Source organism: Lycorma delicatula, chromosome 3, assembly GCF_047948215.1.
Source record: "Lycorma delicatula isolate Av1 chromosome 3, ASM4794821v1, whole genome shotgun sequence".
NCBI lineage: Eukaryota > Metazoa > Arthropoda > Insecta > Hemiptera > Fulgoridae > Lycorma > Lycorma delicatula.
In genome coordinates, this window is record NC_134457.1 from 73958637 (window position 1) to 73970885 (window position 12249).

Here is a 12249-nt window from a genome sequence, read left to right on the forward strand (position 1 = left end):
TTTGATAATTAATGGTTTGGTTTTTGTTGACAATGTTTTGTAATTTAATTTCATTTGGATTCACTAACATGAGTTTGTTCATTTTTAAAGTGCAGTGTGTTATTTACAGGACATGGGAAAACACACAAAGATGCGGCTAGTGTGAGAGCCACACATGCAATCCCTCCAGCTTGTGGCCTTTATTATTTTGAAGTCAAGATCGTCAGTAAAGGCCGGGATGGATACATGGGAATCGGTCTCTCTGCACAAGGGGTTAACATGAACAGGCTGCCAGGTTTGGACTATTTAATATTTATTGTAAAAAATATTGATAAAATAGTTTTAAATCGACAGTAAATACAAACATGCATGTTATTATTATTAATTCACATATTCATTCAGACTATAATGATAAGCCTGAATTAATAAGATCCTTGCCACTAGTATTGATTTTACTCACTAATTCATTTTAAGTAGGTTTTTGTTTCTTACAATTGGGATTAGTTACATTTTACCCAAAATACAATAATTTTTTTGCTCTGTAATGAAGTGAAATTTCATAGATTTTGAAAAAGCCACTTAGCACTTTAACTTGATTATGAAAAAAAATCCCATGATAAAGTTGATCATTTTTAGTTATCTTCATGTTTATCAGAAGAATAGATTTAAAAAAAGAAGGGAAATGAGGAATCTGATTTTTTTTTGTAGTAGAAATAGTGCAATAGGTATTTTACAGATACGAAGAATATTTTACTTTTTATCTTAAACTGTTTATTTTCAAATTTACATATACTCAGTGATATTTGTAGAATTTTGACAAAGATTTTGGTATGTTATTAATAAAAATTTACAGTATTTTTGGGAAACTGATTTTGAATTATATCTTCATGAATTTACACTGCTTTTAAATTTAAATGATTATTATAATTTCATATTTATTAAGTGATCTTCAAACTCATTTAAATTATTTTTTATTAATCTATAAATATTTTATGGCAATTTGTAATAAAATATAATAAGTGCATTTTTAAATATTAATTATGTATACAATAATTATGAAACACGTAAAAAAAAATATATTTTGTTCTAAGGATTATGATTATTTAAAAAAAATCTTCGCAGCACTTTTATTTATTATCACACTTGATAAATTTCAAATAGATTTTTTTTTTTTTTTTTTTAAATATATGCTCCTCTCATTTTGATTTTTTATTTTCAAATTCTGTTGCACTCTGTTATTGTAAAATAAGAAAAATTATGTGGTTAGTATTTTCATGAAAATTATCAACATTTTGGAATTATTTGCGCATAAATATATAACAACCTTGTTCATTATTCCTGGCATAGTCTAATAAAACTACAATGTATTGCAGTTTAAATGAATAGAAAATTGTGACATTACTTCTATCTACAGCTGATTACATAAAATGAAAAAAAAAATCCTAAGTCTCATTTATATTACAAATTTTGTTTATTTTTTTACAAAGAATTATAAGGGTCATACAGAAATTAATATTTGGATGTAATAAATTTCAGACAAGTTACAATTAAAATATGTAGTAAAATTTTTCTTAGTGTTTGAATTCTTTCCAACCAAATTTTTGAAACAATTTTGCTATCAATGTCATCAAACATTGACTTGAAACAAAACAATGGTACTTAACAACTGTTAAGTAATGGCTATAGGGCATTGATGACACACTGAGAAGTCAAATTTTGTTCATTATTTTTTTTAACGCTAGTCTGTGGGTCACTAAGATGTGATGTCACTTGTAAAGCGGGGGAGGATGTGATAAAAAGGGTACCCTATAAAAAGTTGATAAAAGTATATTTAATGTTAAATCTGTTGTTCACACAAATATGAGGACCCAAACATCGTTAAAATCAGCAATTTCTTCATTGATTTAAAATTGTTTTGTAAAGAATCCCATACATTTAATATAATATTTTCAATTTTTACTATCTTTATTATCTGTACTACTTTAAGAAATTTTTGAAATCAAGTTTTCAAATTTATTTTTCCACACTATGCTGCTTTGAAGTTCATAAAATTCCATTTCTGAAACATGGCTACCTAGCCACATAAATTTGGTTAACTCCATTGTTTCAAATTTTGTTTTGTACGGATATAAAATGAAATGTATTTTCCAAACTTTTAAATCGATAAAATCTCTCCTGAAAAGCTTGTTTTATTTCCTGTGTAATGATTAAATATTTTTTAATTGCATTTTCTTGAATGTCAAGCTTATTTTCAAAAATTGTGTTTTGAAAATGTTTTTGTAATTGAGGAAAATATTTCATGATTTTTATTTCTTGATCTTTAGTGAAGACATAAAGTTTTGTCATAAATATTTTAATATTTCCAAACATCATTAATACAATTTGTTCATTTCCCTGAAGTTTTTTATTCAGTTCATTGAAATACTGAGTGATGTCACATAAGAACATTAAATCATGTAACCAATCTATATTTGAAAATTCATCATAACTACTGTTTTTTTCATTCAAAATGAGGTTTATTTTTTCCAATAAACTGAGAAACCAATTAAGAACTTGACCGCAACTGAGTCATCAAAAATTGTTGTATGTCAAAATCCCAGAATATTGGCACTCAATTTCCTCTAATAATTGTGCAAATTCTCATTTATTAAGACCTTTTGTCTCTATAAAGTTGATGTCTTTTATTACAATTGGCATTGGAAAATGTTTTTAAATCTTGCTTTGCATATAGAACTTGCTGGTGAATTATACATTGAAATTTAATCAGAGAATGTCTAATATTGTGCTTAAGCTGTTGAATAAAACCAGGGTTTTTCCCCACCATATCAGGTGCAGCATCTGTTGTTACAGAAACAGTTTTGTGAAGGTCGATAACCATTTCTTTAAATGCATTATCAAATTTTTTTTAAAAAATCAAGAACGGTACACTTCCCTTTCAACGTTATTATTTTCTTTAGCTCTTCTTTCATTATATTGCCTGATTTAAATCGAGCAAAAACTGTGCATATAACCATTTCCATTATTATTCTCTTATAAAGCAATTGAATGTATTTCTGCATATTTTAAGTCTGTGTATTTCTGAAGAAGTATTTCTTTATAATTCTGTAACTCAGTCTTTAATTGTATTGAGATTTTTTGGTAACTCATTTATACGCTTTATAATAAGTCATTTATAAGTCTTATTCTTCAAAATATGCCAGTAAAGTAGCACTACATTCTAAAAATGCTTGTTTTACAAACTCTTCTTCTGAAAGATGTTTCCCATGGTGGAGCAATGCAATGAGCTACTTTAAAACTAGCAGCTGTAATGTTATTTTTTGGAATCAAAAAGATTTTTAAAATACTGGTTTGCAAATGACTGTTTTTCTTTTGTAAAATACATTCTCTCTTTTCATCTATTGAGTAGCCGAGATTTGAATGCAGCTTTTCAAAATGTCTTTTTACATTGTATGTACGTGAAGTGACAAATTTCATTACAAATTATACACAGAGATGTTTTATTCTTTTCAATTCCACCGTATCTATCAAACCATTCTGTTTGATAATGTCTGGAACTTGTATAGTTTGTTTTTATTTATTTAACCGCCAACATATACAGGGCCCAACTAAAAATATTTATATATAGAATACAATAATTTTATAAGAAATTTCTTATTAACGTATTTGATATACATACATATATAGATGAGAAAATTTAATTAAAAAAAAATAATAAAGTAGAGTTATTAAACACGTCTAGATGCGTACGCCAAGTCTGTCAATTTGTTCAACACTGTGAATTGGTACATCACAGTTATATGATGCAAAGAATATGCACACCAAGTTTATGACAGACTGTCATGAGTCATACACAGGTACAGTGATATAGAAAATCAATTAGCCAACCTCCACTTGGAAATGTATTCTTTTTATAAATTTGACATTGATATTTATACTGTAATTTTTTTATATTTTCGATTGTCTTTTATGATATAAAAAATAAGTTTATTTAAATCAACACGTGGGTCATTTAAAAAAAGCCTTTGTGGGTCAGTGTCTGACCCGCAGTTCATAGGTTTGCCACCTCTGCTACAGAGGCTGCATGTTTTCATTTTGTTTTTTTTGGTGGAGCTACTTAATTCTTACAGAAATGCTTACCTTCAATTTCTTTATGCTCAGAATTTGCTTGACTTTCTTTAGCGTTGCAGGAGTTTCTGAATGTTATTTCTCTGTTGATTGGTAATCTTCTACTTTTTTTAACTTTATAAAGACCAATGTTTCATCACAAGTAAAAGTATGATTAAGAAATGCGTTACTCTTTTGCTCATATAGGTAAAGAAATTTGAAGGCCTTTTCTTTTTTTTCGCCCTATAGTTTAGGAATCTATCTGGCTTATTTTACTTTCTTTTTTTTTAACAAAGATGTTCATTAAAAATTTCATGTATGAGAGATCTTGAAAACTGAGGAATCATTTGATGATCAGTGGTATTTATATATAATCAGAAGTGTTTATTCTCATGAATATTAACTTTCTCAGAACAATCCTTTGTTTGAACATTATTATTGAACATTAATTGTTGTTCTTATTTTCTTATAGTTTTTATTGAGTGAACTTTTCTTGGAGTTGAAGACTACACTGCTAATTTCACATGTGGTTGCATTTTTTGTTTTTTCACATTTTAAATGCTCAGGAATACAATAATAATAAATTTATGCAGTCTCAAAACTTGATCCAGACTGAGGTAGTATAACATAGAAGTAACAAATTTCAAATTTTATGATAGAAGGTCACCTGCATGAGCGCTATCAAAAAAGTTTTCTGTTTCTGCCCCTTATATTTTGTCTATTTTTTTGTCGTGTATAGTCATTTCATTGATTTATTTACATTGTTGAATTTAAGAATGTTACTGGTAGCAAATATTCCCATTTTTTGAGTAATGTTAATTGCACAAAAAAAATAATAAAAGAAAATTTTTTTAAACAATTTTTGGCAGTGAAAAATGTTTTCACAAATTTGTATTTTATTCATTCTACTCTGTTATTAATTTAGAAAATAAATAGTGTATAAATATTATTAGGATATAATAGTTATCACTGATTTAGTTGATGTCTAATGTTTGTCACCCAAAACTATGATTGCTGTTCTTTCATAATAATAAAATTAATTTTGTCATCATACCTCTTTTCTTCATATTGTTAAGAACATGTTCATCTTCCCAATTTATCATCCTCAATTGTTTTCTTGTTATTAATAAGAAAAATGTAAATGCTTCCTCTTATTATGCTGTAATTGTGTCTGGATCACATGTGGAATATCCATTGCATTATTTTTTCTAGTGCATCTTTCTTTGGAAAGATGTTTGTCCACAAGATGTTCCAAAAGGTTTTGCTTTGCGATTCACTTAACGTATGTTTTCATAATTTATCTCAATTTTGTTACAACGTTTCAGCTGTTCCAATAACTTTAATTAATTAGTTCCCATAATTAATGGTGAAAAACATAATTGAATATGTTTCTGTTAAAACAGTTGCAAGCCATATATGAAGTGAATAATGTGCTTGCTTACGCTTTATAGAAAAATAATTTTGTTGTATATTTGTTTATTGCTGGAGACTTCAGTATTCTAAGAGATATTCACTAGATTGAAGCTAGCAAATAGTCTTCAGATAAATATCTAAAACAATTTTTAGATTTTTTGAATTTTGATTTTTTTAAGGGGTGTGACTGTCCTTTACGAACATAAACACTGATACTGTATGTGCAAAGCGGCTGGCTGCACCCTCCAGTTACTTTACAAAAAACATAAAATAAAAGTAATTCAAAATTAAAATAAAAGAACACAAAGTATGTTCACCTCATAATGGTGTTTTTTGCGTAATGCTAAGAATCAGGCAAAATATATCTTTTTAGTTATAATTAATTAGTTATAATATTTTTAAGATAGAGACTGGATGTTTTGAAACCCACATTCTTAATTGCTCAGTTTTGGGTCCTATACTGACCAAACGTTTGCTCTGAAGAAATTACAATACACTGATAGTTTTTAATTGAACATAAATATGCCATGGATTACATTTTACATTACATTTTTTCCAAATAAATGAATTTTCAGTTCCAAAAAGTTTTACCTCTTATTCACAAAGGTCATAAAACTCAGTGTCAGGAAGTAATGGTTTACCTAGAAAATTTATTAGGGTAAAGGTGCCCTGCACTGTATAATTGGATTGTATCACTGAATTGATATTTTATATTTAATATCACAGAATTGTTTCATTTAGTCACATTGGTTGCCCAGTCAGTACAGTCACTTTCCAGTACACTGAAGGGTATTATATCATTGCTGATTCTGTTAAGCCATTTCCTGGCTTGAGCTTGGTGTTACTTCATCTGTCATAATTTCATCTCACTACTTATGCAGAAATTTAAAGCACATATAAAAATCACTACTAAAGAAAAACATGTTATGCTGTGTTAATTAAATTAATCTTCCTTATCTTTTGCTTTTAAAAGAATGGTGTTACTGCATTTTTATGATATTAACCGTAAGGCGATTATTATAGTAAATTAAAAAATTAAATGCTTTTTACTTGCATCGTTTCTTTTTTTTCCCTTGCAAACCAGTTTTATTTATTTGTAAATAGAACTTATTTGTGATATTAAAATACATACAGTATGTATCTTTAGATAAGCAAACAGTATTATAGTAGCGTAAATAAAAAAAAAAATTAGGATTTGGCCTATACTAATCCATTATCTTTTATTTTAAATTAAGGAAAAGAATAGGAAGGTGTAAGTTTCTCCTTACATCATAAAATTTATTATATGGCCAGAAAATATTATGTACGAGACATAATTAAAAAAATGTTCTTAATGTACTTATTAATGATATTTATTTTCAGAGAAGATATTTTGTGTTTTTTCCCTTAAAAATATGGAACATTTCAGTTTACTATTAATTAAATTTATAGAGATTGTACTGCAGTCTCTGTAAGAGTGAAAACATGCTTGTAAAGATGAATATTGACAGCATTTCAGTGAGAAATGCAATATGAAACCATTTCAATCCTTGGGTTTGCCATAGTAAGTTTGGGATGGCATGTTTATTGTTTTTAAGAATGGCTTTTATTTTTTTAGAATACTTGTTATACTACATCTCAAGTAACTTACAGTTATGATTTCAGCACCAAATTTAATAGTATCCCTAAGTAACAAGAGTTATTTAGAGTTGATGAAAATTAATGATTAACATATATATGTAAAGCATATCTATTACATTTTCTTATTTTGTTAAGTACCAGAGGTAAAGTATTTCTTAACTGAACTTTTCTCAAGATAAATATGATGTGATTGAAATTTTGCCTTGGCTCTTATGATCTTACTCTTAACTGGTTGATAATATATAAAAACAAATTATTAAATTCTACAAAATAATACAAGTAATAACAAAAGTAAAGTATGTTTCTACATATATCTATAAGAATTGTTTGTATGTTTTATATACAAGGCTCGGCTGATAAATTTTGCACATATATGCATAGCATGGGACTGAAAAGTTATTGGAATGAAATTAAAAATGAATTAAAGCACATTACCACAGCTACAAAACGATATATTTATTTTTTTAAGAATGTAATCCCCATTTACACTTTTCCCAACGTGTGACAAGTTTTTGCATTCTGTCACTGAAACATTCTGGCAGTCTTTCTCAGATCCAAGTGGCCACAGCTTCCTTCACCTCATCGTCGGTGGTATAATGATTACCTTTGAGATCCCTCTGGAGATTAGGGAAGAAGTAGAAGTTGCACGAAGCCAAATCCGGAGATTTTACGGTAACCCAGTTGCTTGATAATATGTCCTACTTGTACTTTAGGTATGCCTAACTGAGTAGCGATGCATTGCTGGGTGATTCGTCAGTTACTTTGCAAGCAAATCGTCCACCTCCTTTTGATGTTTCTCGTCAGTCACAGAAACTGGTCACCTGCTGTGAGGTGCATTCTCAATTGTCACTTAACCAGCTTCACATTCGTGAAATTTCAACGCCCACCTATTCACATTATTCCTGTCAACAGTTTCACTACCATAAACCGCTTTTAAACAATGAAAGATATTTTCAGAATTCACATTTTCTGCTGTTAAAAATTTGATCACTGGGTGCTGTTTTAACCGTGTCGACATATTGACCGTACTCGACTCCATTTTAACTGCTACTGAAAACAAACTGGTAAATGGATTTCAACACATATCACAGGTTTCTAGAGGGAGAATTTAGCTATCATGTGCTGCCACGCCCAACTTGATAGTACCCTTTGTCTCCATGTAGCACGCTAGTGTGCAAAATTTATCAGCCAAGCCTTGTATGTATATACATACATACACGCACATACAAATGCATTCTTCACTTTGTCTGTCTTGTATTATATAAAAGTATTGTTACTTGTATTTAGACGAAGAAAATACTGAAAACAAATATTTAGTGTTTAGAAAAGATGTTTAGTATGTAATTATTGTTAAGTAATGGCATTAAAGGTTACAGACTTTTGATGGTCACTTGAATTTTTAAACCCAAAAGGCTTAGCAGTAATTTGATATGTAGAATGAATATGTTGTTTGGTGAAAACTTAATTACATAAAAAACCCAAATAGATTTCCTGAGACAATATATTCATTGTAAGACTCATCATCCTTGAAATAAGCTATGACTTGAGTAAAATTAAGAGAAATTGGGCATTATAATTTCCCATTCAGCATCTTATATTTAAAATATCAGATTCCTTTGACGATAGTAAGCAAATTATTGTTAGAAGTCTATGAAACTCTGTTAAATGGTATCTTTATAGTTTTTGTGTGTTTCATACATCATGACCATATTTGAGATGTTGAAGATAATATTTCTTGTGAAATCACAATATCATAGGGAGTTACTGGAGTAGTACAATAGGTGATTTTAGCATCCATTTCAATTTATTGCAGCATAGATCATCAGATTTTACTTGTATAAAATTTTCAAGGACATTTAAAAGATTATATTAAAATAATAACACTGTATTTAGTGTTGCTTGGTTTTAAAACTCACAGTATTCAAACTAGTATCATCTCTAATTTTTTGAGTACCAGATTATCTTATTAAAAACACGCGTGCACAGCACATACACACGTTTCTCCTGTTATAATAACTAGTTAATTAACAAAAAATTTCAGAATCAAGTAATAAATAAACTTGCCCAATTTCTCACTTATTGTACTGTAATTTTATGAGTAATATAACTGTGCTAATTTCTCAAATAACTACTACCCGGGAAGAATAATTAGACACATGGCAGCAAATTGTGTTAGATTTAAAGAAGTAGCACTTTTAATTATGTAATACCCATCTGTAAAATTTGTCACCCAGATTTAATTCAGTATTATTTTATCTGTCTTTTAGCAGTTATAATTCTAAGAAGTGCAAATTTTTTACTCGCACATTCCTGTTGAAATTAATGGAAATATTTTACAATTTGTAGGTTGGGACAAACATTCATATGGTTACCATGGGGACGATGGACATTCATTTTGCTCTTCAGGTACGGGTCAGCCGTATGGACCTACATTTACTACCGGTGATGTGATTGGCTGTGGAGTAAATCTTATTGATAACACATGTTTCTATACTAAAAATGGACATAATTTAGGAATAGCATTTACTGATCTACCTGTAAGTTTATATCATTTTATTGCTATTTTGTGTGCTGTTATTTATTTTGTGTTTTTTCTTTTTCTTCAGTTAACTAATCTGATAAGAGCATCAGATCCATTCTGTTCTAAACTAATCTTTTATCTCTACACATTAATTACCCAATATATTCTTAATTATATGGTTTGCATAGACTACTCTTTGTCTTCCTCTATATTTATTATCTACTGCACATCCCTCTGTTACTAAATTAACTTCATCTTAAAGACACCTGGATTTCAAATTTAATTACCCACCCAATTTTCAATAACCTCCGATAACACCGTACTTAAAAATGCTCTATTGTTTTTCTTTCCATATTTTTCTATTTAGCATGTTTCAATATCATACAGCTAACAATATGCTCCACACAGATTTTCAAGCATTTCTGTATGCCTAGGTCTACTACTTTCCTAACATCACAGCTCTAGAGTTGTGCTGCAAGAAGGATAGTATGGTAATCATTCAAAAATGTGGTATGGATTTTTTTCAATTTCTCAATGTTTCTTCATCCAGGAACTCCAAAAAACAAAAAAAAATCGGGGTAATATTTGTACATTCGTATTTATGTGTGTTGGCGTGTTTGAAGCATAATAATTTTGACTGAATGAACTGATTTTGATGAAATTTGGCACATTGACATATGTGTATGGGACAGTTTGTTGGTAAAAGTGTGGAGTCAATATCTCAAGAGAGTGGAAGTAGATAGTTTCTTTAGGAACAACTTTCTCAGAATTCTACAAACATATCCCCACTTTATATTAAGTTCAGTTCATGCATACATGCATATCTTAACATTTAAAAAAATTACCCCTGAATTCTCCCCTTCCTTAAAAATTGATTTTTTTGAAGTACTATTATTATCAATTTTTTAAACTTTTTTATGTATAATTTTTTTATTATATGGGAAAAAATAACCAGTGCCAGGAAAGTACAATAACTTAGTTGTCAGCTTTTATTTGATACTATCAGAATTGTTTTTTTTGCATGAAAACTGCCTGTGCTTATGTCAGTTTGCTTTTGATATTTGCATTTTCTGTCCTTTGTAACTAAATTTCTCTCTGACAATATATCCATGCTATTCAACTTTTTTTAACTTGTTTTTTAAGTTTTCTCCTAAAGAATAATGTCATCAGCAAATCTTAATATCCTTATCCTTCCTTATTTTATAATTACTCTACTCCTTCAATTCTTGTATTGGTTCTTCTTAATGGAAGTTGAAGAGCAACACAGACAGACCTCACCCTTATTTCACCACTTTTTGAATCTGATCTTCCTACTGTTTCTTCTTTTATAACTGCTACCTGATTCTTGAACACATGATAAATGGCTATTTTTTTCCTGTACAAAGTAGATAATTTTTTTCTAATTTAAAATGTTTTGATTCCATTCTACAATATTAAATGCTTTCTTCCTTTAAGACCCTGAGCATCTTGTATAAAGGTGTGTGCAAGGCTATTATGCTAGAAATTGAACAACATGGTGATACGCATGATCTCTCTCCATATGTTGTTGGTATGTGGGACGCCTCAAAGGTACACCCTAATAAGTATGTGATGTAATTTCTTTCCAGCCTTGATGATTTAAGGGACAGACCGCAGAAATTCGACCTGGTAGATTCTGGGATGTGTCCTCAGTGTAGACAATTGGACGATACCTACAATGTTCTTTATGAGGGCTCGAAGTACGAGTTAATGCATTCAGAGACCATCTGCCGACTTGATATCAGGTCAGCGTTGGATCTGTGTATAAACTGAAGGAGCCAGGCTGAACGGGCAATAGTGAAGAGTTTTATAGTGTACTTAGCAAAGGAAAGGATTGCTGAGGGGATTTAGAGCTCTGCTTGGATTTCTCTTGTATTTTGCTTTTGTTGATGTTTTGTTTTATAAATTATGTTTCGTGTTGTGTGTTGAACTCACTTTTACCTTCTATGGGTAAGTAGTTCAATTTCTTTGTTTAGTTAGGTCCTTTCAGTCTTACTTAAGACTCTGTGAGATATGTTTTGTTTTGAGTTCATTAAATAGTACACCAATGGGAATTTCACTCACATCGGGGGCATCCTGGCCGAGGCAGACTGGAATATGTCAAAAGCTGAGGTTTCGAATATGACCTCTGGTAAAGCTCATAAGGACTTTGAACAGAGGAGGTAGAAGATGTCTTCCCCTATAGAGGTCAGGAGATGTATAAATACCATGTAGATGATTTTATTTTTATGCCTGTTTTATAAAATTAATATGAGCAGGACAAAAGTGGGAACTACCTTACTACACTCATGGTATTTGTGCTCTATCTAAAGCCAAGTTCATCTTCATCTAAATAAACCTTTTACTTCATGGTTTATTAACTTATAAAATATATATGTCACTATTTTCAATAAACTAGACATTACACTAATGGTGCAGTAATTATCATATTTATCTGTTCCTGCTTTCTTTGTTATAACAATTATTTTCTTTATAAAATCTGAAAGGTTTTTCTTTCTCACAAAATAAAATTTTTATATTAATCCTTTAAAGCTCATTCAATCCTAACACCCCCCAGACAGTAATACATATTTGTCATCAGTGCTTTACTCTTA

At 29.5% G+C, this 12249-nt stretch overlaps 1 protein-coding gene across 5 annotated transcripts in view; it reads left to right on the plus strand.

Moving 5' to 3' along the window:
* The window catches only part of RanBPM (Ran-binding protein M), a 131301-nt gene that overhangs the window by 51286 nt on the left and 67766 nt on the right, over nucleotides 1–12249 (plus strand). For all 5 annotated transcript variants that reach the window (XR_012755702.1, XR_012755704.1, XR_012755703.1 and 2 more), the window contains exons 2-3: nucleotides 110–274; nucleotides 9463–9653. Coding sequence is in view for 2 of the 5 variants with exons in the window: in XM_075359994.1 (XP_075216109.1) it covers nucleotides 110–274; nucleotides 9463–9653 (356 nt within the window). In the remaining 3 variants the exon portion in view is untranslated. The remainder of the gene's footprint in view (nucleotides 1–109; nucleotides 275–9462; nucleotides 9654–12249) is intronic.